Here is a 27487-nt window from a genome sequence, read left to right as displayed (position 1 = left end):
TGCCGTTTTTACCCCCAGAACTCCTAAGAACATTTAACATGCTGATGTGGATATAATTATCCCTACACGGGGCATACGCTACCACTCATCTCAAAGTTTATTTGATCATCATAATCTTAGAAGATGCAGTTTTTTGAGAAACACACTTTGGAGAAAGCTGCTACAACTGATTTCTTTTATGTTTTGGTTACTAAGAAACCTGGAACTGAATTTTCTGCGTATAACAGTGGAGGATGTGGGCAGACATCTCAAACACCAAACTGTATTTATCAATGTGGACTCTCAGTGGCCTCATCCACTTTTTCTTTCATTTTCTCTTCACCATGATTTAGCTGTATCTGCATCTAACTGAATAATATTTATTTTTGTAAACAACATAAAATCAATGTTTGAATAAAGCAGAGCATTAATTTAAAAAAGGGTGTAAGATTTAACTAACTTACTTTGTTCTTAAATTCACGCTTTAACATTTTGTTCTGTGTTAGCTTTATTTGTACTTTTTGTTTTATAATGATTTTAAAACTATAATCAGCCTAGGAGGTATTAACTGATTTTAAAAGTTAAGAAAACTAAGTTCAGAGAGATCGTGTTATAAACATTCAATAAAACGTCATACAGAATTTTCTTCAGCAAGCGTTTGTTAAGCTATTTATTTCAAGCTCCCAGATAAGCACTCAACTGAACATAAACTATGATTTCTTTTTTTAAAAAGACATTAAAAACTGAGGGGCAGCTGACTATGGCATGCAAAAATTCACTTTTTAATTAAGTGATACGTCAAAATGAAGTGGCAAACTACAAAAATATCATTTACACATAGGCAATGTTAGAATAAAACGTATTTCACAGCACATAAAATATTTTTGAGTTTCACCAGACGTACATTGCTAACTGAAGATAACAGTTTAATACATCGGATGCTCTGTATTTCTACAGATTGTCATTATTGCTGACTTTGTATTTATGAAATACATCCATCATCCAATTTACAAAAAGGGATGATTGCAACATGATGGTTAACTATTTTCTATTTTGCAACATCGATCTGCCAAAAAGTGGTCATTTTATTTCTCTCATTGGAGAAAATAAATCTAACAGTGATCTTTTTCTCTGTGTGTGTGACTAAAAAGAACAATCCCTAAAACAGCGTCCCTTTTATTCTACTCACATCCTTTAATCAGGCCTCACAATGCCTGCCACTAATTTTCACTCTGCTACTTTGACTCACAAGCTCTCCAAAATCTTATTTAAAATGAGCTAACCCTTAATTAATGCCATGTACCTAATTCGCCTACTTGCTGGTCCCCAAGTCGACAATCATTTCCTTAATATTCACATACATTCTTGTCATTCCTTATTATAGAGAAAATGAGGCATGAGTTGGGGTGAAGTCCGTTTGCCTGTTTGCTTTTAAGGTGAATTTTTACCAATATTCGTTACTACGTTTGGTGTTTTTCAAATTAGATTCTGTTGGTAGATCTCAACATCTGAGGTGATACAAGCCTACTGAGAACCACTGGCCCACGCATTCTCTCTCTGCCAACATCTCTTACTGTAGTTTGTCGCCTAGCAGAGAGAAGACTGCACATGTTAAGCAAAGAAAAAAGGGTTCCCTTTTCCTCTGAGGAACTTGCCCTTCAGCACGAACTCCTCATGAGAAGTTGCACCGTCAGAACTTTCACCCTTGACATTTATATGCTGATGGATAATTTTTTTTCATTCAAGAAAATACAATCCATCCTCATAAAAAAATTTAAAAGCCCTACATCATGTTATCACTCTTATCAGTAAAAACTAACACACAAAGGAAATATTAAATAATAGCATAGGGTATGCTTTAAAAAGATTATGGGATGTAATTTTTTTTTTAGGATATAATTTTTTGAAAGGAAAAATAATTGAATTCTCCAAGTTCTAGCTTTTCATTCCCACATGACGCGTTCTCTTCTAAACATACATAAATACGTTTTAAGGAATGGTTCTGTTTTCCTTTCAGATAGTGCAATAATGATGAAAACTGGCAACTGACATGCCTCAACCACAAAGAAAATGTTTGGTCCAAAATAAAAATGTTATACCATACGCATAAATGAAAATAAGCATGTGAAGAGTTAAGTCTAGCTTTACTGTAATGAGCAACAGTCTGGAAACAGCCAAAATAATCAAGACTGAAAATAAACACACAAAAATCAATATCGCCAAGCCCAAGGAAGCACAGTTATTAGAGGTACTTAACTCACAAGAAAAGATGGCTCTCTGCTTTTTAAAATATAGATCTAAATAAATCTAATTTTTCTTCTTTCATGAAAATGCTAGTCCAACTCATGTGAAGAAAAGTGGCCGAGAGTAGAAATAGCTCAATACAGTAAAACCTCATTAATTTTGACTCCACTAATTAATTCTGAGTTGATGGTTACCTTCATAGGCTGTGTGAAAATAAATTAAATGGTACAAACAAAGCAAATGTCTAGCCTATTTAAATGTGAAAAGAAAAAGACCATTCTCAAGCACCACTTTGGTATTAATTTTAATTCAAATAATAAACAGAGTAATGATAAATAATTCTCAGCTACCTGTTCAATGAAAGCACTTAAAAGATTTGCTAAAACACAATTAACTTGGTTTCTTCCTATCTGTCCTCAAAATTACTGAAGAAGCACTCCTTAAAGAATATTTGATAACTCTTATCTCTCTTTGATTTAGACCCAGCTTCCCACAAATGAGTTGAAATACCACAATTCTTTTGTTATTATTAAATTCTCACGATCTTGGTTATTGAACATTTACTACACCTACAATGACTAATTCTGTAATTTGATTCATTCCATTCTACTTCATTTTCTTCTATTTCAACCTGGAAAAGTCACCTAAACATGACAACATCAAGGATATTTTAATAAGAATAAGACATTTAAATTGTGTAATCAGAATAATAATATAATAACTAAAAACTGTGAACCTCAGATCTTTAACTAAAAAGCATTTATGTTCCAAGCTTTTTTTTGATCGCACATCTATTCATTAAAAAAACTTTGTAATGCATTCTCACTGCATGTATATTTATAAATTGTACATGTAATTCTGTGCCACTGTATCATGACATTGTAAAACACACACAAGAACAGTTTTAAAGGACGACTCAGTTTAAATAAACAAATTTCAGATGAAATGAAATCTTTTCTTAAATGTCTTAGTAATGTCGATAACTTCATGTTAGCATTAGCCAATACCTCAAAGCACAATATATATCTTTAGAAAGGCTGCATTGTTAATGATAGTGGATGTAAATACATATTTTATATAAACATGAATTTTGTGCCTGCCCTGTTGCCAAGATTGATCGAATGATCCCTGTTTGAACATCATAATGTGGCTAATGAAAAGATACTTCATTTTCATTGGAAGTATCTTCCATCATCCTCTTCTCTGTCCATGTTGTTAACAGCCCAGTTAAGAATTACACAGTACAATCTGCAGTTCTGCTAAGCGAACACATTTTAACTGGACACACCCCTGGTGAGCGCACTGCTGTGGCCCTCCGTGACGGGGCAGCCCCCCTCTCGGCCCACGTGATATGTGCCTGTTTGATGTATGAAGCAAGAGAGGCACCAGTGTCCTTCCATCTAGGAAATATTCATAAGCTCAATTTCATAAGGTCAAAAAAAGAAATAAGAGCTTTAATATTTTATCCCCGTACCCCGAATAATGTCTCACAGATTCCACTTCAGCACCCACTGCTGCCAATCGACTTAAGCAGTGTAATACACAAATACCATTAAAAAATTTTTTTTGAACTTGTACAGCGTGGATTGAGCCTCTGATCAACTTGTCTAGTACTTCATAGGAAGAACTTATTCCTGAAATTATTCAAAATTATTCAAAATCATTTTCCAAACACTGTGTTAGTTCTTCCCTGGAAGCAATATGCACCAATTAGCATCAAAAGCTAATTAAAAGCAGGGGTTAACAAAACGCAACAGAATTTTTAACCAAGTAAAAACTCTTATTTTGATTTGATGAAAAAATTAAGATAACAGGGGCAGGAAAAGGAAGAGATATTGGACCAAAACAAATATATTCCAAGGCCAATTATTATTTTTCAAATAATTCTGATCCTCAACCAAATGAAGGCTCATTGAATTTTGCCAGTAAATAATCCTCACAGTACATTAGTGCTGAGCAGCAGAATGCCACAAGCTATCACAGGATCTGACAGAGTCAGAATGCACCACCTAGGTCATCCAGCCTGACCTCACGCATTTTACAAGACTTCATTTTAAACCATTCCCAGAAACCTCTTATGTAACCTGTTCCCAAGCATCTGCCATGAATTACAGAAATCAGAGGCAGCTAGTATATCCCACCCACCTCCCCAGCTCCGTGGGGAGGTGATTTTGCTTTCAAACAGTTTCCAATGTAAATTATATATATATATATATGTATATATATATATATATATTCTACTTTTGCTAATTTGTTTTCTAAACTATACTTTTCTTCATATTATTTCAATCTCTTAGCTGTCCAAAACAATTTTTTTCTTTGTCTGAATATTCTCTAAATATATGAACACTAACTACTGTCTCTCCTTTTAAATATGCCCATCATTAGACAAGCTATAAATGACCGGCTTTCACCCATAAATCAACCCCCTATTCTCTTAATCATTATTTCTTACTTCCCAGAACTCTTTCTCTGGAACATAAATGTGCAGTTAAGATGCCTCATTTATCACTTTTAAATACTCTACCTGAAGGGGAAAAAAGAGCCTATAAATGTTAATTTCATTTCCACACATTCACAAAACTAGATTAAAAAAATTTCTTTACAGAAATCCATAGTTCATCCTTCTTTAAAAAAAAAAAAAGGTAGAGTTGTTTCTTTAATAGCTATTTTAGAAAATAAGACCATATGGTCCAAACAAAACACTGATTAACCACCTAATAGAACAGTTATGTTCTAATGAAAATAAGACTTTTAAGGACAAGTTTTAATATCTCCATTCATTCACTACATACAAAAGACACTAAAGATATAGTGGAACTCCATTTCTCTTCAACTGCTTCCTTATTAATAAAAGAACAAATAAATATGAAGAATTTAATGTAAGATTAAGAAGATATTACCTATCAAAGAAGAATTTATTTAATAAATGACATTGAGATAATCTGTTACTTTAGGGAAGAACAGATGATTTTTATCCTTTCCTCAACCCACAGACATAAATAAACTTCAGATAGATTCAAGTATTTGATGTTTGCTTCAATTCAGGCATTGTTTTTTAATCAAATTTCATCAAATATCTGGGTAGGGGAAGACTCCAGGATTCAAAAATATGAAAGAAGCTAATAGAAAAAAGATAAATTAGATTATACAGGAATAGAAATTATCTGTAGGTTAAAAATACATTACAAAGAAAACCTACGTTGTCCATTGTTCTTACCGGCTGCGAACATGAGGCACTTAGCACACATACAGTCACATACACCATTCTCACCATCGGGTCTCTGTCTCTAAGAGCTAGGGATTTAATATTGTCAAAGGAAGGCACAAAAAGGTTAGATACCTGACAATCCCATTTTCACAAACTCATGCTGCCCCCTTCTGGATAGGTAACAACACAAGCTCAGTGAGATAAAAGGAAAAGTAATCATTTAAAACTAATCAATTAAAGAACTTAGCCTTACACTGGGAAACATATATATTGTTGGTACATAATTTATTTCGAAACATTTTCCAAAAATTCTGTTCTGAATTAAGTTCTAGCAGCAGAAAAAGCTATGATGATCCAATCATCCACACCAATGAAAGAGGGAAGTAATATCAAATACACATTTACTAAAAGGAAATAAAACATGACACTTAGAGAGGTCACCTCTTTTGCTCCCTTCCATACTTATTCCCATCACTCCCAAAAGGAAACAGAATCTGAAGTTGGTACTTATTTTTCCAGTTCAGTTTTAACAATTTTACTACCTATACATGTATCCATAAATATATAATATGGCTGTGCATGTTTTTCTAATGTAAGTAAATGGCATCAGACTGCATTACACACACAAATGTTCCCTGATAAGTAAGACGGAAAGTAAGAGAAGCGGGCAGGGACATGGAGGGGAGAGGTCAGCTGATTCTCATCTGCAAATGCACAGTCCTAGTGTTAGAGATTTAGAGAAGTCTGCTGCTGCCGCACTCCAGAAGCCTCAAAAGTGTCTGCTCTCCTTTCAGCTGCTCTCTTCCTCAGACCCCTCAGGCATTTGGTGTGTCTTTTTGGCCTCCCCAGCCAAATCAGAAATGGTTGCTCTAAACTGGAATAAGATAAATTATCCATTTCGGCATCAAAAAAATTAGGTATTTCAAATTTGCAGTCAGAGGTGAAAAAAACTCATGTTTTACCATGGGGCGTAACTACTGTAAAATGAAGTTTAGGACAGGGGTTCTAAGAGCGCTGTAACTTATGAGTACAATTACAATGATATCTATTTCACTAAAATAGACGTAAAATTACTTATTTAAATAATTGCACAGCAATTTTTCACAGTGATGAAGACAAAAAAAATGAACGACCAAATGAAAGAAAGAAAAAGGCAAAAATCAAAAAAGAAGGAAGAGAATAATTAAGTCCTGAATTTCCAAATCTGTCAGGGGAAAAAAAAAAGAGAGAGCCACACTAGTACTAGGACTTCCTACACCACCACCAGCACCAAGTCAAACGAACTCTAGCGTTGGCAGAACGGGGAGACTGAGGACATAAGCAGAAAGGCCCAGGAAAATTTCCTGGGTTTTGAAATGAGACCCCTTGTGAACACTGCACCAGATACGCACGCAAAATGCTTTTCATTTCAGCAAGACCATAACTGGTGACACTGAATGGACTATGATAAGTGTGAAATATGTGTGCAAGACAGTGTGTGTGCATGCGCTCGCACATGGGTGGGTGTTGGGGAATACTGACTATGCACTTAGGTGGCTGATCACACAAACAAGTTCATGATGAACAAACAGTAAAAGAAATTATGGGTCTACTATTTATCTGTCCTAAGTCCTCCTAAAATCTCCTATTTCTAACATTTATTTGGCTTTTTACACTTGACATCGTGGTCTAACTTACACACACATCACTAAGAAAGCAATCTGCCTCCACAGAGGTATGTGCAAAATTTTTCAAAGTCATTGTCAGTGTCTGTTATAATTTCCCTTGTCACAGTTGTTCATTTAAATGAACTCTGTAAGTATTGATAAGTGTTCTGCTCCTACCAAAATATATGTTCACTATCTTTTTGTTCAGACGGACCTGAAAGTAATGAAATTATAGGATGACTTTGAGGATACTTAAACTATTCTAAAACAGAAAACTGAAACTTCATTAAACATGTTCTAAATTGCTACTATGTTTCCGGGACAAGTCATACTACTTGGGAGCCAATAACAGGAAGAAACACTATGTGCATCGTCTATTTCTATGTGCACAATAGTAAATAATCATAACTTGGCCTAAACATTACACGTTACTGTTATTCAGCTTTAAAATTAAAAGGGCTTCATTAATTCTCTTGTCACATTTTAAGTTACTCTAGATTCCACTCACATTAAACCTGATAGCAATATAACTTGACTCTACCATAGTGAAATAATCTTTTATGATCAACTTACACTACAGTTTTCAGGCGGAACTAGAAGTTGAGTAATCTCGCCACCGTGGACACAGAAGATATGTTTCATTTCTCCGGAAAATATGTCCCAAATTATGACTGAAAAATCCACACCTCCAGATATCAGATATCTTTGATCATAACGAGCCGAGACCTGATGAGGATACAGCAAACATGTGACTTTGTTCCGATGACCACGGAGTGTCCTGTGAGGTGGCCAACCTGTGGATGAGGTTTTAGATTTAAAATGGGAAAATGAAAGTCTCCCAAAGTTTCAATAAACAAAAGCAAACATGAATTGACAGAAGAGCTATACATTTTACCATTAAAAAGGCTTCTATCTTCTAGAACTGCTCTGTCCGATACAGTAGCTACAAACCACATGCGACTACTCAACACCTGCAATGTGGCCAGAGTGGGTCCCTATGTGCCACAAATGTAAAATATACCTGGAACTTCAAGGACTTAGTACCCCCAAAATGTAAAATAGCTCATTAGTCATTTTTATGTTGATTACAAATTGAAATGATAATAGTTTTGCTACACTGGATTAAATAAAATTATGTTATTAAAATTAATTTCACCTGCTTCATTTTTACTTTTTTTAATGTAGCACTTAGAAAATCACATATATTATTACATATATTTCTACTGGACAGCATTGTTCTAAAAGATTACCAGTATTACTGATAATATGATAATTATTAAGTATGCCATAGAGATCCTTAATAATAAATGGAATTATAAACATATATCAAGGAGGTAAAATGGGTTACTTCTTTATTTACAGTCATTACATGGTGTTTATTCCAATAACAGACATTGAGTACAGTTGATTCTTGAACAACACAGATTTGAACTGCGTGTGTCCACTTATACGCAGATTTCTTTCAATAAATATATACATAACACTTCACAGTACACAGCTGGTTGAATCCGAGGATGTGCAACCACGGATACAGAAGGCCAACTGCAAAGTTACATGCAGATTTTCAACTGTGTGGAGGATCAGCGCCCCTAACTCCCTGAGTTGTTCAAGGATCAACTGTAGTGTATTTTATTAAACTCTACCAACTACATTGCACACTAACAACTACACTGATTCACTGCATTTGTTACAAATAAATAGTGCAGACATCGTCAGGTTCATGGTTACAAAGCTCTCAGAACACTTTAGACACTGGCAGGTCTCAGGGTACCTCTGCGGAGCATGTGTTCCCCCTGCAGCAGCTGCACTATGGCCGTCTGTGTGGCAGGTACGATAATGATGCTTCCATCTTCACGGCCACAAACGAGTCGTCCATGCGCTGGGATGTACACACTTGCAGTTACCTTAAGAGGTTCATTACTGTTGGGAATCACACTCAGCTGATCTATAATTCCAGCAGGACAAGGATTCAGTCTGTCAAATGCTTCTTGCAAACTAATAGAAGTTGTCATTTCCAGCCCTGTGGGGATTTTGTTTTGCATAAAGGAAAAACATTTATGCATGTTAGAACAAGAAATTAAATATACAAAAATTAACGTGCTTGTGGTTGATTTAATAATGTACCAAAGAATAATAACTGTCATTAACTATAATTCTAAGAAGAAAATGACATATGTACATTATGAATTTGCTATTCAGTGGTTAGTATTTAGGTGGTTAAACGAAAAGAGCTGAGAAATCACAGCACATGATTTACTATTACCTCCTTTACCTTCCTGTTTATCAGGTGTGTCTGATATGTTCCAAATATTCAACCTGCCAGAAGAGTCACCCTGAATTAATAATTTGTGGAAGTATTCCTTGCATCCATAGAAGAACCGAGTAACAGGAGGACAAATTAGCAACTGCAAAAAAAAAAAAAATTGTTCCAATATCTTTAGCTATATTTTTAATAAAAATATTTCACACGTTAACATTTCTTCAGATTCGGATGTTAAGTACTTTGCCTCGGTATCAAAGTAAACAAAAAAAGTATATTTATAGAATGAGTACTCAACAATTTTTAATTAATTTTGTAGCACTAATACACATGTCAACTAATACTCAAATCCAGTACATCGTATAACACAGACATTCAAAGAAATGAAAACTACATTTATATCCTTTCTCTAGAATTAATACTTATATTCTTTTTTCCTGCTTTATAAAAACTGATTATTTGGGGGGAGGGTATATCTCAGTAGTAGAGTGCATGCCTCGCATGCACAAGGTCCGGGGTTCAATCCCCAGTACCTTCATTAAAAAATAAATAAGTAATTTTAAAAACTGATTACGCACTGCAATGCAATTATTTAATTGTCTGCTATTAAGCAACTAATACAAAGATATACCACTCTTTACCAAAAAGGAAAGTCTCCACTTAAAAGGTCAAAAGGGGAGAACTGGCTAATCTGAGCTTTCTGCCTGCCCCTGATTAGTTTAGTTTTGCTGCTATTCCTAGTGACTACCAAAGTGGTAGAAATAGAGGACTCCTTTTTAATTTTTAATTAGAATATTCTTCAGCTAACAGCACAACACTTTACTTGGTCACATTTACACTTAAACCTAGCCTGATACATTAGCTGAAAACCGCTAGGAACAGAAACCACTTATTAGGGTCTCATGTGTACTTTCATTTTTAAAACAAATTATTTTTCTGTTTAAGATCCTGTGCCTCACATGAGATCACTTATTTCAAAATATTAAACAGTGGTAGCCTCCTAAATTTAAAATTTAGATTATTAATGTACAAAAACTTGAGTATTAAAGCATAGACGCTTATCCTGAAAAGGAGTGAAAAACAGACTTCAGTGTTTACAGTTATAGTTAACAAATAATCTATTTACCATATTCAGTATTAGTTGTTTCTTTAAAAGCACTAGCTTATAGAAATTACATGCATTAAGCATAATCAATTTGATTTAACTTAACGTCTGAAAATAACTGAAAGTTTTAATTGATAAACAACATGCTTAACCAGGAAAAGTTGCCACAACAGTTGTAACAACCAGTATTCCATATTTTAATGTGAATCTCACACCACATAACACATGTATTTTAACTTAAAATGTATTAGGGAGCTGATACTTAAAGAAACGTGATTTAAAAAAAGAAATGTGCTATGGATTTGCTTTATTTTATGTATTTTTTTACATGTCATTATCCCTTAGTTTAAACAGAAGGGACTGTCTAGTTTGGAGAGAAGTAGGAGTTTAAGTTAAGAGAAAAAGGGGCAGGTTATAGAGAACCTTAACTGTACAGACACGTCTACATTCTGTATATTCAAAATATTCACAGAAAAAATAATTCTCTCCCTTCACCATCTCCTCCACATAAAGATGGAACAAAATGTTCAGAACGGAAAAGCTACGGAAACCCAGAACATAAGCAAAGGAAACTGTATTTCTAAAACCAGTTTCTTAATTAGTACTCAAAGAATATAGAGTTGGAAACCTAGTACTAAGCATATTTCAACTTTAAATTGATTTAAGTAGGTTTTTAGAAATCATAATAAACTTTGGGGTTTTTTTTAGATAAGAAATGTCTTTATTCCTTATTTATAATCCTAATGATTTAAATCACAATGCCTTGTTCAAATAATGGGGAGATATCGCAATGCCTTGTTCAAATAATGAACTATTATTAGTCACCATTACTACATAATTATTTTTATCCTTCTAAAATCACATCTGTCATTATGTTTATAACTGTATGGTAATGTAAAACAATTTATATCATCAATATGAATTTCACTGAAAAGTCATTGCCACTTTGTTGTCAGTATAAAATTATTTTTACTGTTAAAGAAAGGTGAATGCTCTATTAGGGGCATATTACATGTAAATCTAAAAATTGTGCTAATATTGACCATGTTAAAATGTTTTACATCATCAAACAGTGCCTCGAATTGTACTGAGTCTTTCAAATGCTTAGCTACCAAAAGACGCCAATAAATACAGTTGTGAAAATTTTTCAATGTAACTACCAATTATAAATGATAGAATTTTACCTCTTTATCTGTTCGATCCAAGAGGCTATGTTGTACAGGAGGAATTAAATTTTCAACTGCTTTCCCCACATCACTGCGGAATGAATCACTAGCTGGAAGGCAACTGAAAATGATAAAAATATAACATGCAGTAAAAATATTGACATTAAATATTTTATCATACCACATGATGAGGTTTTTCTGACAGTGGACAAAACATGGATTTTTTAAGTTATGCTTAATCTAACATAGGCATTAAATTAAATAGTTAATGTTATTAGAATACCCTACTTCAAATAAAAATCCACTTAATTTTTGTGCTTAGAAGTTAAACTGTCATTACAAATCTAACTTCTCAAATGTTTTACCTAAATTAAATATTTATACTTTCTATATTTTTATACTTTGAGATTACAACCCAAATTTGGAATCTTTTTCTTTTGATTAAAGTTCTTATTAGTTATTAAATACCTGGCAGGTAGTTTGTAAATATAACTTTGCCCATTTTCAGTCCAAATGATGACCCTGTCTGCGGACACAAAGTCACCTCCAGTCCACGTCTGCCCGTTTTCACTGGGACCCGAACACAGCAGGGAGTAGTCGCCAGCATCGAAGACCTGCAAGGAATAAGAAATTCACAGTCTGGTCTATGTTGGTGTCATTTAAGTAAAATGCAGTGACATTTCAATTAAAAATAAATAAAAACTTCTGGAAATATATTTAAGAACCTCAGGCCTTTACAGTTCGCTACCTCAGTTAAAGACATTTTGAGCACTGGGGCACAGTCACCTTCAGCAGGGAAAGCACCACGAGGTGCCCAGCTGGGTGCGGCCTCCAGTGGTCACGCAGCAGACTGTGACGAGTGGGGCAAGGGTGTGTCCCTACACACAGACAGGAACCCTCAGCCCTTCACATCTAAAGGGAGGAGCAAGCCCCCCAAAATGACAAGCAACCAACCCCTAGAATGCATGGCTATGCCTCCTGTTTTATTTCTATGTCCAGTAACAATGTTTCTAACCAAAAACTCTACCACCAGAGTATCTCCTCCTTAACAGGGGATTAGCTCACTTTACCCTAATTCACCAATGTGTTAATAGTGTAAATAGGAAGTTAACAGACTCAGTTTTATTGTTAATAATTATCACATATAAAAGCCAAGTCCCTATAATTTCATCAGAAAAACAGGCTACTGACCTTCTGGGGCCTCACATTAATAAGACACATCAAAGTTCGTAAAGTGCCTTTACAATCATTTTCTCATACGACCCTTAGAATCACTGCAGGAGGCAGGCAGGCAGGAACTGCTACGAACAAAAACCTGACACAGTTAAGGGCTACATCACCTGCTCAAGGTCACGCGTCCAATAAGTGACAGAGCTGGGAGTAAAACCTTTGTCTTATAACATTTTTCTACCACTCTCAATTTTCTGATAAAAGTGCATTCTGTATTGCTAAAACACTTCCCCAGGAGGAATGAGCAACTCAATGGTCCAGAGTTTTTATTTTATTTTTCTTTAAGGAAACAACAATGAAGTTGCTTATAAAAAGCCTTGAAATCGGAATAAATCTTAGCAGAATTTACCATGATTTGCTATAATACTTACCAGTATATAACATTAGCACAACAAGAAGAACTAAGAAAAGCTCTGGAATAAAAATAAAATTGTCTAACTAATGTCTGCAGCCAACGGTCAGTAGGACCTGAGGCCTGTCAAACCAACTGAATAAGCTTGGAAGCGGATCTTCCCCTAAGTGAGCCTTGGATTGAGACGGTCATCCTGGTCAAAACCTTGATCGACATCTGTGAGAGACCCTGGGCCAGAGGCACCCAGCTAAGACACGCCCGGCTTTCCGACCCACAGAAACTCAGTGATGATATATATATTTTTTTGTTTTAAACCCTAACGTCTGAAGTAATTTGTTAAACAGAATTAGGTAACTAATATACCACCTCTCAGAGAGCTGTGATGATTAAAAAAATAATACACGGCAAGCTTTGAAAACTATGCTAGGCATAGAGCAATTCATCAAAACTCGCTGACTCTTCGTCTTTCATGGAAATTGCAAAGTCTGGCAATGTGGAAGTAATGTACTCCTCCACCACTGGCTCTCAAGTGCCAGAAGGCCTTCCTGACTCCAAAATGTCAGATAAAAATGGCAACTGGGGATAACAACAACCTACAAAGATACGTCCAGCCTGCAGAAAACTCACTAACCATTGCTCACGCTGGTACTGACAGGACAATGAATAAAACAGTAGCAAAGGTAGGCGTTAAGGTCAATAGAACTAATAGTTATTAACTGACTCACTCTATGAACCCAAACAAAAAAGACAACTTTGTATAGCCAGATCCCATACCTCAAAACATGATATCAAAATCAGACATGAATTCCAAGCAGTTAAAACATTCTACCACCAAGCTGCTCCTACAGTCATCTTTGGAAGTCTGACAAGCCAACATCATGAAGAGTAAAAACACCATTTCCTACTTGTGTAGTTATCTTACCCTCCAATACTTGGAGCACACGACCAAAAGTGACCTTTGAGTGAATGCACAAAAAGAGATGCTTTGGCAATTCTGACAGTAAATTGGTTTGGATTCCTCCTCAAATATTGGCTCAGTATCCTAAAAAGAGAAAGACTTGTTAAAACTTTAGGATTGGCTTGGTTGTCAATTAAAATGATTACACAATGATAAAGAAAACAAAATGAAATAAAAGCAACACTTGATATGTTCATCATTTTAGCCCCTCATATAAGGTAGTAAAAAGCAGCAAAAATACACTCTAAAGTCACCTGGGCACAACATGTTTGCTACAAAGCTACTCAAGATTAAAATACTAATGAGAGTCAGAATCACCACTGGCGATGACAGATAATAAAAATTTGAGGCAATCCTAATTTTTGTAGTTACACGTGCTCGTTGGTTTAAAAAAAAAAAAAATCAGTCCTCCAGTTTCTCCCAGATTCAACGTCTAAAAATTCCCTAAGGAAAGAGATTAGTATCAATACTGCCAGAAAATTGATCTGCCTTTCTTACTGGTAAAACGTAACAAGGAATTCAAGTCCAAAACACTAGTAGAACTCAAATCGACTTCCTATCCTCTTCATGGTAGTGTGTTTTAGTTTTCCCCCTCAAGCTAACTACCTTCTAACTTCAAATTTAGACAGAGGCCTTTGTCTGTTTCTCTACTTCATATCGTGTACAATATGTTTCTCTACTTTGTATCCTTGATAAAGCGGATGTCTACCATCAAAAGGGAAAAAAAATTATTCATGTACGGAGACAGCATACTAGAGGAATCTTTTATACTATGTCAAGGCTACTGAAAACAATAGCGTTGTCTTTTCTTTTTAAGTGAAAACGGGAATCCGCAGTAAAATGTAAGACTCCATAAGAACAAAAACAGAGAAGTCACTCCCAGTCCCATTTGGCTCACCTGCATGCCACTTATTTCAGAGGTAACAATCCACACCTTCAAGATGCCCGTCACTGAGAGCGCTACCACAGTGTCCTCTATGCAGAGAGGGAGGAAGCCAGTTACAAGCACAATATGCTTTCTTGCTAAATCGCAACATGGTTACAACAGTGACATGGGACACGTTTGCTTTAATGACATTAAATAATATCATGATTTACAATAGAATAAAAATAATTCTATATTTTATGAGATTTCAGGAAACAGATTTCAAAACAAGTTAATGGAGATGATCAAAAATTTGGAGTTCAAGGAAAAGGTGTTTTTAGCTCCTGGATTTCTTTTTTCTAATCAATACATTTTAATAACTTCAAATATTCTTCATTACAGTGTTAACACATAACTTTTGTTCTTCAGAATTCACTTTTTATCATTTATCACAGATGAGCAGAGTCTCTTTATCTTTTCTCTTTCCCCCTTTCCCACCTACCTTGCCTGCCTTTGAGACATTTTGTTGCATACTACAGTCTCCACAGATGTGATCAAGAGAAAGACATGCTACAAAACCTAAATTCATAAGCTTTGGGTAGAGAAGCAATCACCACACCACTGTAATATTCGTGAACTTGGAGAGGGAGGGGAACCGTGACTCAATGCGGAAGTTCCTAAGGGCACACTGACCTTGTGTTCGGTGGGATCGGATAATACTCATGGAGCTAATCCAGTCTGGAGCTATCTTTGATACTAAGGAGTACAGCACCTCAAGGCTGGTGGCGTCCACAACGAGGATTTCAGGATAATGGCCGTGGCACAGGAGCCTGCCTTCCTTCTGATTTCCCACAGAGAACTGGTAGAACTAAAAGGAGAAAGATTTGTAAATGTTTTCCTTTACTTTAGACACTTGATTCACTTGCATTCCCCAAGCTTATTATGATGCTCAGTTTCTTCAGTGATATTTCCAGACAGGTACAACACATTATAGATTATACGCACCTATGTGCACATGTATGCATCCATCAAGTTACATTAATTTTGAAAATATTTAACAAAAATTATTCTTTTCCTAACATCTTATCCTCCCTTTCGAAGTATTTTAGAGCAGAATTCATGATAATTCTTCTTTTTCATCCTCCTGCAGCACCTAAAACAGGACTGTTGAATGAATTAATAAAATATTTGAATAAAACCAGCTTCACAAATGAAAGCAAAAGGGTAGCTCAGGTGGGTCACAAATACAGTATGAGTTTTAGGCAATAAGTGAGTATAGGCTTATAATTACTAGTTATAACTAAAAAAATTTAGAAGCAAAGATGCTATTAAAATATAATCAGAAGTGAATTCTGAATAATCTAAGTGTGTTGTTTTAGACTAGCGTGTGTGACAACCATTACAAACCATTCTCACACTGCACATTTACACCCTGTGGAAGAAAAACAGAGGAAGAATCAATACAATCATGTCACTCACGCCAAGAATAACTCAAAAGGATAAGATGGGTTTCCATCAACCAAAAAGCAGAGAAAGAATAACTATCAAAACAAGACCAACAACTTATCATAGGGCCTGTCTTTCCTTGGCCTCAAAAAAAAGCAACTCTCTTAGTGGAATGATTCTCCTACAGGATTTTTATGAGGTGAAGATACACAGTATCCAGACTACCACTTTCCAAGGGACTGGACCTTATACAGATCACATGAGGGCAAGCTGGGCACTGCACAAAGGGCCACACTGTAACCACTCCACAGCTGGGGAAATAAGAAACTCAGTCTGCTTCCCATCCTCGTCAGTCCCATGCTTAGAGCTCAATGCAGTATGTGAAGAAGACAATCTTTTCTCAAGTATGGAGCACCCTGTACGTGGAGTACAACTTCTTAAAGACATACATTGATCACGGAGCATAGTAACTCAGCGCAAGGTAACACGACTAAAATTCCCAGAGGGGATCTAAGAAAATGCAGACTACCACAGAGGGCATCTCTAGACCTCAGAAGGTTGAGCCAAAAGACATGACACGCAATCTGGGCTCCCAGGGACTGCCAGGCACTCGCATATAATAATGTGACCGTCGGTAGCCTTGACCCACATAAGGGGAGGAGGTGTGAAGGAGAAAGGGATGGCTGCAGAGAATCAGCCTTTGTCAGTGCTCATCCAACACCAGCCAGGAAAGACATGTGCACTGCCGTCACGAGGGAAGGGCTCTCCTCTGGGGGCAAGGATATCTTATTAGACCTGCCTGCCTAAGTGCCTCTCACTTTTGCTTTAAAGTTATACTCCCAATCTTCTGAACACTAATTTAATTTCCAAGACACGTTGATGTGGGCAAAGAAGGTGTCCTTAATAGAGAAATGGGCTTTCCAAATATTAAAAAGGAATGCCCCCATGTGATGATTCAATAAGTTGGCATTTCCTTGTGATTTCAGTAACTGCCAGTATCATCAAGGTTTATCATTTCCACATACATAAAAAACAACCTGCTTCTGGACCTGAGAGGGTGAGGATCACATGGGAAACAACTGCCACACACTAGTAAACGTGCCAAAAAGGCATGACTTCTGTTCATCAAGGCTTAATACGGGATCTAATAAATAGCAGGCACTAAAACTACATTTAATAAATAAAGATAATTTTTTCTAAGATACACAGCACTTTTAAATTGTAAAATTATACAATAGTCAAAATATTTATATCCAATGAGTTTGATATTTATACACAATTTTTCAACTATAATAAATTATAAAGTCAATGATACAAACCTTGATGATTCTTCATATGATTAAAAAAATAATACATGCCCTTTAAATAAAAAGCATATGCCCTTAACAGTATTAAAGAAGCAGTATTTAAAAGGCCTTTGCCAGGGCAAGAAATGGTCACTAAAGGTCTACATCACACCAACCACCACCTCCCTCCAGACATTTTCCATTGCTTTTCTAATTTGTGTTAGCACAGATTTTCTTCCCCAACAAATGATTTTATTTGCTTATTTGAAGGGAGACAGTAGGATATACAAGAAAGAACAGAGTCCCTACAGTCAGACAAAGCTGATTTGGGATCCTAGTGGCAGGAATGACTCACTACCAGACTAGGGCAAGTCATCTGATCACTCTGGCCCTCAGCTTCCTTATATGTAAAATGATACTCTCCTATCTAATTTGTAAGAATACCGTGAGGACTAAGTGAGGCATCATACAAGAAACGCCTATATAATATTTCCTAAAACTTGAGATCTCTTCTCTTCTCTTCACTCTCCTTCCCCACTGAGAACATAAACCACCTTTTCTATATACCTTGTAATTCTCCCAACACTCAACACAGTAATGATGAGTAAACTGAAGCACGAAGAATTTGGCAACTATGAAAGAATAAGGAAGAATACCAGGAATGTTACATGAGAAGCTATCAATTCCTGTAAGCCAGGCATATGAAATAGTCATTTTTTCTGCAGTTGTGAAGGCAAAACATGTATCCAAGGACCAACTGCACAAACAATGAAAAAGGATCATCCAGAAAGTGCACTGTGTCAATCACAAGTGGAATCCTTAAGGCTATAGCAAGAAACAGTTTCATTATTGAGGATCTAGAACACTTACCCAACCAGTAAAGGGGCTCTTACTTGGATGCCCAGTAGAGCCAGAAAGAGCAGAAGCAGCAGTGGCAATGGCTTACCTTACATCTTCCCCCATCAGTCTCCTCCCCTTTCATTTTCCTCTCCCCCTAGACCATTTTTTGAGGAAACGTTTACTACTCTAACTCTAGTCTTTTTGTCATATTACCCACCCTTACCTGTTTTTCATACAAAAATATAGGCCCAATGTTTAAAATAACATTTTTAAAATTGTCCACCTGAAATAAATTGTGCTGACTTGGACAAGTTACAGAAATAGATACTAACCTGTATGCCAGTATGTGTGCAAGCTAATTTTGTGAATTCAATACATCTGCCATCATTCACATCCCAGAGGCACATCTCTCTATAAAACAGAATAACAGCTAACTTCAAATCTGAGTTTTAAAAGCACTGTTCAACTTTGTCACAGTGGTTTAAAATTAACCTTCCAGTACAAGTGATATATTTCAGAAAAAGGAACATATAGTCATTATTGCTGTTCACCCACCATCCTAAACTCCCCTCCAATCTAACCACCCCCACCTCAGTCCATATTCTTTCTGGGCACGTTGTAGGGTTGCACTTCCTGGCTCCCCCTTTAGCTGGTGGAGTCTTGAGAGTAGTTCCAGCTATGAGACTTGCCAGAACTCTCCTCTTCCCCAACCTCCACTCCAGGCAGCGGCTGCTCCCTCACCCTCAGTCTCAGAGTAAGGATAATGAGGAAGCAGAGAATAGCCCCAAGTGATATATGAAGGGCAAGTGACAAACACAAGAAATAAACTTTTAATTTAAACCACTGACATTTCCCACTGGTTATCAACATAGCTAGAAAATTTAGCACTGCAAAAAAACAAAACTTAAAGTCAACTGAATTTCATATCTTTGCAAATTAAATACAATATTCCAGTTCTGATTCTGTATTTATTGCAGAAGTTTTATTGAGTGCATACCAAAAAAAAAGCTTTATCTCAAATTAAAGATACAACATTCAAAATCAGAAATGTCAATATGCCTTGCCTTTTAAAAAGATAAGATTTATTTAACAGAAGACAACAGTCTTAAAATGCAATGATCTTGATATTACTGGGATTTTCTTTAGGATAACTTTTCCTGTATCTTATATGGTATAAATTTTTCAAAGGACACTGACTTGATCTACTTGGAATATGCATTCTAATATGAATTATCAGGTAACTGACCAAAAGGTACTATATTTTTACCTGATGCTGCCTCCAGTTATAGAAGGTTCTTTTCAAATTCATAAATTATGGGAAGCAGAAGGAACAACTTTTTAAATAATCCTCTTCCAGGTTCCCAACTATCTTTAATAACATATTATGTAAATATACAATTTTCTAAACAACATAAAAGCTTTTTTTTTAATTCCCCACACTCTGGACAACTGCTGTCCAACGACCTACATCTCCAAAAGCAAGTTATTATTGCAAGACTTAGGAAGTTAGTGTATTAACATACATCAATGTAACTGTATGAACTTTTAAATGGCTTCATCTTCCAAATTTATGCTAGCCTAGCATCACTGAGGTTTTTTAAAACCTTCAAAGTTGTCTGCCAACTCAGTAAAAATGCCATGGAGATTAATGACCGTGCTTTAACTTTAATGGTACTCTGAATTTCTCAAAAGCAAGGCAAAGACATAATCATAAATTACAATAAAGGTATTATAAAAATCATTAATAAAGATAAAATTCATTTTTAAAACATATTTCAAATCTCTTTAAGTTGAGACAACTGAGGCATTTATTTAAAAGATATTCCAAAAGAAAAGAAAAAAATTCCCTACTTACTGTGGCACTGGGACTATTTGCAATATAGACTCATAAGGAGAAAAGTGAATAAGAAAACACTTACCCACTCTCAGATGCACTCACAATATACTGTTTGTCACTAGAAGCACAAGCTTTAGACAAGCAGGTGATTGAAGCTGTGTGACCAAACAACAGTGCTCGAGGATTCACCTAGAAATACACAAATACGTTGATATAAGTACCTAATTTTTAAAAAGTAATCATTTTTAGGAATCCTGTTAAATATTCAATATAAATATACAGATACAGATTTGAGAAGAATTGCTCAGAACACCAAAAACTAAGGGCAGCAAAACAGTGATCCCCCACCAATGTAATGCCAACAATCACCCCACCAAGTTCTCAGGCCAAAAGTGAAAAAAAAAAGAGGTGACATTACTTGCCCAATTTCATACAGAGTGATGGAACCAGAACGCAAACCAGGGCAGTGTCAAGCACTTAGATACAGTACATTGAGAAATCAGGTTAAGGACATAAATTAGTATAAAAAGTAAAATAGTTCAACCTTACTTATTTTTAAAATAATACTTTCCATGATATGAAAGCATGTTTATCTCTAGACTGACATCCCCAAACGTAAAAACTACAGGACAAGCACCCTACTGAATGCTGAGACCAATGCTAATTATCAGGAACTAAGAGTGACCTCCACAGACTAATGATTTAGTGACATAGTGCCTGATAGAAAGGATGACTTAATACCTACTCTTCCAAAATAGTCTGGCAGTCAGCCTCCAAATTCATCTCCCTTGTACCAAGTGCCAGGCTATCACTTCAGGTTACTTCAGGGCCTTAGGTTATGTCAGGATGCATTTCTTAATTAAATATTTAATGCAACCAAATATGATTCATAAGATGTACAAGATATAAAAAATATGTAACCATATACTGAATACCCAGTTTAAAAAAAATAGAATTTGATCAATACTTTTAAAGCCCTTTTGTACCTCTCACAATATCCATTTTGGAAACAATTTATCCTAATTCATTAGAAAAGCTTTTTTTAACATTTTTTTATTGAGTTATAGTCATTTTACAATGTTGTCTCAATTTCCAGTGTAGAACACAAGTTTTCAGTTACACATGAACATACGTATATTCATTGTTGCATTCTTTTTCGCTGTGAGCTACCACAAGATCTTGTATATATTTCCCTGTGCTATACAGAAAAGCTAAATTGTTCCAAATTAAATATGCCATGAGAAGAGTACTGAGATTTTTCTATAGTTCTGGTATGTGACTACTGAAGCAATTTTCCAAATCAAAATCATCTTAGCCATCTTTTGCATGGTTATAATCAAAAGAAAAATACAACCACTCTTTGTGGTTAGAATAGGCCTAGAATTTTCTCATAAATTCAAATTTTCTCATACATCCAATCCCATTTCTATGCAGAGATTCCTCCACTGGAAAATATGTTCTTGGTCAATTCTCTAACATCCCCCAGGAAAATCAAATTCCCCAATTGTAGGTTTTATTTTCAATGTACATGGCTTTGCTAGAAAATTCCATTTTTAGCCATAATAGAGTAACTAGAACTGGACGGTACTCCCACCAAAATCTAAAATAATGAACAAAAATCATAGAATGAAGTATAAAGCCAAATAATCATTGCAATAAAGGCAAAAAAAGCATCTGACAAAATTCAGTATCCTTTCATGATGAACAACTCTCAACAAACTGGGTGCAGAAGGAGCACACCCCAGCATAATAAAGACCGCATAGGACAAGCCCACCACGATAACATGCTCAACAGTAAGAAGCTAAAAGCCTTTTCCCTAAATGTTCTAAATCTGACTGTGATGATGGCTGTGCAACTGTGAACAGAGTAAAAATCATTACACTGTATACTTTAAATGAGTTAATTGTATGACATCTAAATTTTATCTCAATAAGACTGTTCCCCTCCAAAAAAACTACTTAACAAATCAACTTTCTAGCCCCTATATTCCACACCAGCTACCACCCTTTCTCTGTTCCCCCTTACGGGAAAACTCTTGGGGAGAAGGGAGGTTAAAATATGGGAAAACACAGTGTGTCCACAGAGAGGGCCCAGGAGCAGAGCAAAGGGAGCACTCGCAGCAAAGAAGAATGGCAGTTAAATACAAGATGACTTTTAAAATAAATACAACAAAATGTACATCTTACAAAAAGTTTTGCTCTCTTCAAGACAGTCACCTTAGAAGGTATAAACGTTCAAAACTGTTTTTTAATATCTTTTTGGAAACCTCCTTTAATATGGATAGAAATCTTTTGAAAAACCTCAGATGTAACCTACTATGCCACTTATGGTAGATATTACAATTCAAAATAGCCAAAAGCCAGCAGAAGTCAATTCTGATGAATAATGTAAATAATCAATCTGCAATTACCAATTTTAGTCAAAATGCATCCCACAGAAAATATACTGTAAGGCCAAGTCTTATTCTGGATCTGTGCTGTTTTGTATTAAGTAGTTTCTTGTACATGAAAAGTGCAATCAGCATTTCAAATACTCACTTCCAAGTCTACTGAAAGATCCCAGAGACATATTTGTCCATCATGGCATCCAGTCACGATCGTGGCCCCATCATCTGTCAAAAGCACTGCTGAGATGCAGTGTGTTGGTGCTTTGCGACCCCAAAGAACAATGGGTAGAACAAGGCTGTTTCCGGCCATTTGTGCTTTCAAACCTGGAAATGTTATAAGAATGATGTCAAATATTACAATATTTCCTTCTAAAACATATCATACATTTTCATTATGAAGCCAACTTGAAATTCCCAAGTGCCAAAAATTCCTTTAAACGTTGTATATAAATAAAAGACACATATATAAAAAAATATAAAATCTAATTAAAATCTCACTCCTCACAACAAATCACGCAGTAAGTACTACTCACTCCTCTTTCACACATAAAGACAGTGAGTCATAAAGAGTCACAAAGTGAAAAGCAAAAAGCCCAACTCAGAACCCAGGCGGCCTGACTTAGAACCTGCGGTCTTACTCACTCTGCTTTGCTACCAGTGGCAAATGATCTCCAAATCTTGTTAAGACCCAAATGCAGCAATAAATAACAATGTCCAAGAAAAACTGAGTGTTGTTTCACAGTGTCCTCATCATTAAAAAGAGTATTGTTCACTGAAAAACTCATTCGCCATATTTCCCACACAGCCATCGTATCTCAAAGTCACAAAGTGTATTTTACGGTAAACTCTGAAACTTGAGGGGAAAAGAATTTCACTTTAAACTCTTTTCTGTGTAACAAAAATTTAGTTCTGACTAAAGTATTTAAATGTGAGATGAATAATCAATGAAGCAGTGTATACTAGACTACACCTTCTGTAGCACAAATATAAGGAATTATTCTTTCACTTGACAAAATTAAGATCTAGCTGGTGAAACATACAGATTTAAGTGTTATACACTGCATGGTCAAAGACTTAAGTGCTAGTTCAGAGAAGTCTGAGAGAAATGGAGACTGGAAATAATCAAAGAGGGCTCCACAGAAGACAGAAGACTGCCAGACCTCACCAGACACCAGGGGTCACCTATCGGCTTGATTTTTAAGTCACAACAAAAAATATGTGTGTAACTCCAGACTCTTTAGAATGCTAAGATTGTCTTAAGAAACTTTCAGAAACACTGAAAGGAATAGCCACTTTCTATGAAAGAAAATAGTTTGATAGCCATGTCTTACTGCTTAGCTACTTTTAGCAAAGGTCTCTTCTTTAATCCACTACTTACACTCTTTAAACAAGTAAATGAAAACTAAAAGTGAAACCCCTTTTTAAAAAACGGTAACTAGAAATGAGGCAAGTAAAAAATTATGAATGACATTAGCATGTTTACTAAAGATAATCTATACATATTACATCTTTTATTACTTGTTAGAATTCATGGATTTCATCAATTTGTTCCCCCTAAACTTCATCTTTTTGCTACAGCAAATAAATGGTATGTATTTTTAAGGTAAAAACTCCAAAGTCACTTCCTATTTATAAAACTCTTTGTGTATCATCTTTACCATTTCATAGACTACTAGGACACCAGCAATGACTTCCATATTCTTATTTAATATCAGAAAATGAAAACAAACACTGAGCCAATTTGAGCAAATTTGGTACAGTGTGTTACTGGCTGAATAACATATCCAACAGTGACTTTCTCTCAAAGAGAATCTGGAAGGAGTTCATTTTTCCATGGTGACAACATTCAGTTTTAATTATATCACCAAAAAAGATTTCTCTCAATTAAATAAGCTCACAGCATTGAACACACTATGGTGAGATCTGGAAAAAACATCATTCTCTAGACATCTGAGGACTCACATTCAATGCATATGCCTAGCTTAAAGGAATGCAAATATACAGATTCAGGACTAAGGACTATGTGCGCCACAGGGACATGTGTCTGCTCTGATTCAACAGGAGAGAACATTCTGGTATTCAAGGGGCAAGGAATTCAAGGACACCTGGAAGAATAATGCATTTCATAGCCCTTAAAACAAGTGAAAATAATCGCCCAAAATATGATAAAGGTATGGCTTACATCATTAGAAGAAGATAACACAAGAAAACGCATCTATCTCTAACTCAGCTTCCTCAGAAACTAAAATAAATCCTCACATTCTCACAGAAATCAAGAACTGGCAGTCAACCAGAATCTGATTAAAACAAAAAATGGGCAAAATACCAAGGAACTAACCATTTGGTTAGGTAGGACACGGGAATCAAAGTTTGAATTTCTTTAAACTAAATAACAGATAAGCCCAGACACACTCAACTGGCACACAAGGGAGTTTTTAAAGAGGAACGAAAGGCAATGTAAATCCAGAGCGTGACGTTTTCAACCATCATCATTCAACTACTCTGATTATTAGCTCATCATCCATTCTTTGTTTGCAACATTATCACCCATTGTATGAAGGAAACTGATATGTTCCAAAAAAGCTTTATATTAAATGGAAACAAAACAAGTCCTAGAACAGGATTCATTCGGATTTTTAAAAATCATACCTTTTTTTCGAAAAGGGCCAAAGCAAAAGTGATTTAACAAATGATTAATCTGATATGGTATGAATTTTAATAGAACCTCTGAAGAAATTCTTACTAACTCTCCAAAATTCTGTGTACAATATATTCATGTTTTGCAACTAATACAATTAAGAGGAAATGTCAGCTTTTAAATTTTAGAGTTATAAATAAATATACTGTAAAACTAGACGCTTCTAAAAACAAAAGAACACTGGGAACATTCAATTTTTATCCATGTTTGTATCAAATCTGGCTTAAAATTACATTTAGACATTGGCCATTAAACAAAAAAATTTAAATGAAAAAGCTTTAGAGTCAAGTAACAGAAGTTCTAGATTCTGTTCCTCACTTTGCCATTAATCATGCAGTCTTTTATCATATCCTCTCATTTCTGAGGCTTAGTTTTCTCATCAAGAGGTATTTATACAATTAATTTGGAATCACTTTTTTTAACATTTTTTATTGATTTATAATCATTTTACAATGTTGTGTCAAATTCCAGTGTAGAGCACAATTTTTCAGTTATACATGAACATATATATATTCATTGTCACATTTTTTTCTCTGTGAGCTACCATAAGATCTCGTGTCTATTTGCCTGTGCCATACAGTATAATCTTGGAATCACTTTTAAGTCAAAGAAATCAAATCATAAAGAACAGGGGTCTGGGAGATAAAAATTAAGTCATCCCTCTTGGTTACCTTAATTTCTATTTCACTTAATTTTCTGTTTCACTTTTCACCTACTTCTCAGTTCTATACAGAAATAAAACTGTACTTCGGTCAACAGCAACTACAACAAAAAATAACAATGGAAAGAACATTGGACTTACAATCAGAAGAACTATATTCAAATTCTGGCTCTTCTATGTAATCTTGAAAAAGTTATCCCTCTGGGTCTCAGCTTCCCCATCTGCAAAAGATGAACAATAATACCCTCCTTTCAGAAAGCTATCATAGAGATTAAGAGAAATCATATATTTAATGCAAGTAAAATACCTAGCATATGACAATTGCTCAATAAATATTAATTTTTTTAAAAAAAACACAGATTTTGCTACTTCTTCACATTCTGCTTCCATATCTACTGGTTTCTTCCAGCACTCACTTAAGATTTAATAAAACAGGATTTTTCAACATGTTAGTATCTTTCACTGACTTTCTGACACAATATAAAATTATTACTGTACGTGCTTGTCTAACGCAATTCTATTATCTGCAAATATAACAATTTAATTCCGCATGACTTTATTAGAAATAACACTACAAACTCCAATTCCAATACTAAAACAGCTTTCAAACTAAATTCTGATCTCAGAATAACAATAATTAGTATCCATTTTTGGGGCAGCATTTCCCAAGTTTCCATTCTGTGCCTGTACTATGGTATTACAACAGCAGACGAACAATTATCACAGAGTGTGATAAGGGAGAAATCTCAAGCCCTACGGAGACACAAAAGATGGATATCCTAACCTATAGTCCAGTGGGTCCAGGAAGGACTCTTGGGAGAAATCGTAAGTGAGAATAAGTAGTAATTACCCAAGGAAGAGGCTTAAGAAATTACATATTCTAAGTCCCAGAGGTAACAGATCTCAATTCTTTCTGGACAGCAAAAATAGTAAGGCTGGCATTCAGAGCACAAAGAACCAACAGGTCAACAGGCACCAACTCATAAAGAACTTGGTAAACCATCTAAAGGAATTTGGAGTTTAACCTGCCAGCAATGGAAAACAGGTCAATGTTTTAAATTTGAATTTGCTTTTCGGAAAGATCACGCTAGCTGCAATATAATAGAGAGGGATAAAACTGGGTTTGAAGACCAAGAGGACACTGCTGCACTGCTGGTAAGAGACGATGAACTCTCATTACTATTTCTGGGCGTCTCTGTTTAATGGCTGTCTCCCCTACTACTCTTCAAGCTCCCTAGAACAAGAACCACATCTATGTATCCATTACCATATGACGCGGAGCATAGTGTCTGTCAGATAGAATATCTTTAATAAAT

General features: G+C 35.4%; 1 protein-coding gene across 5 annotated transcripts in view; it reads right to left on the bottom strand.

The window, feature by feature from the left end:
- WDR7 (WD repeat domain 7) overlaps positions 1-27487 on the bottom strand; it is a 276960-nt gene that overhangs the window by 236731 nt on the left and 12742 nt on the right. For 4 of the 5 annotated variants that reach the window (XM_010961322.3, XM_010961325.3, XM_045521491.2 and 1 more), the window contains exons 2-13: positions 26313-26392; positions 22964-23136; positions 20508-20614; positions 18921-18999; positions 15710-15884; positions 15050-15126; positions 14116-14235; positions 12080-12225; positions 11630-11732; positions 9344-9485; positions 8852-9100; positions 7654-7874 (exon numbers count right to left, since the gene is read on the bottom strand). In XM_010961322.3, coding sequence (XP_010959624.1) covers positions 7654-7874; positions 8852-9100; positions 9344-9485; positions 11630-11732; positions 12080-12225; positions 14116-14235; positions 15050-15126; positions 15710-15884; positions 18921-18999; positions 20508-20614; positions 22964-23122 — 1578 coding nt within the window. In that variant the 5' untranslated portion in view covers positions 23123-23136; positions 26313-26392. The remainder of the gene's footprint in view (positions 1-7653; positions 7875-8851; positions 9101-9343; positions 9486-11629; positions 11733-12079; positions 12226-14115; positions 14236-15049; positions 15127-15709; positions 15885-18920; positions 19000-20507; positions 20615-22963; positions 23137-26312; positions 26393-27487) is intronic. The other variant, XM_010961324.3, reaches the window with a different exon arrangement.

Source organism: Camelus bactrianus, chromosome 30 (genome assembly GCF_048773025.1).
Source record: "Camelus bactrianus isolate YW-2024 breed Bactrian camel chromosome 30, ASM4877302v1, whole genome shotgun sequence".
In the NCBI taxonomy this organism is placed as follows: Eukaryota; Metazoa; Chordata; class Mammalia; order Artiodactyla; family Camelidae; genus Camelus; species Camelus bactrianus.
This window is presented reverse-complemented; position numbering and strand designations above follow the sequence as displayed.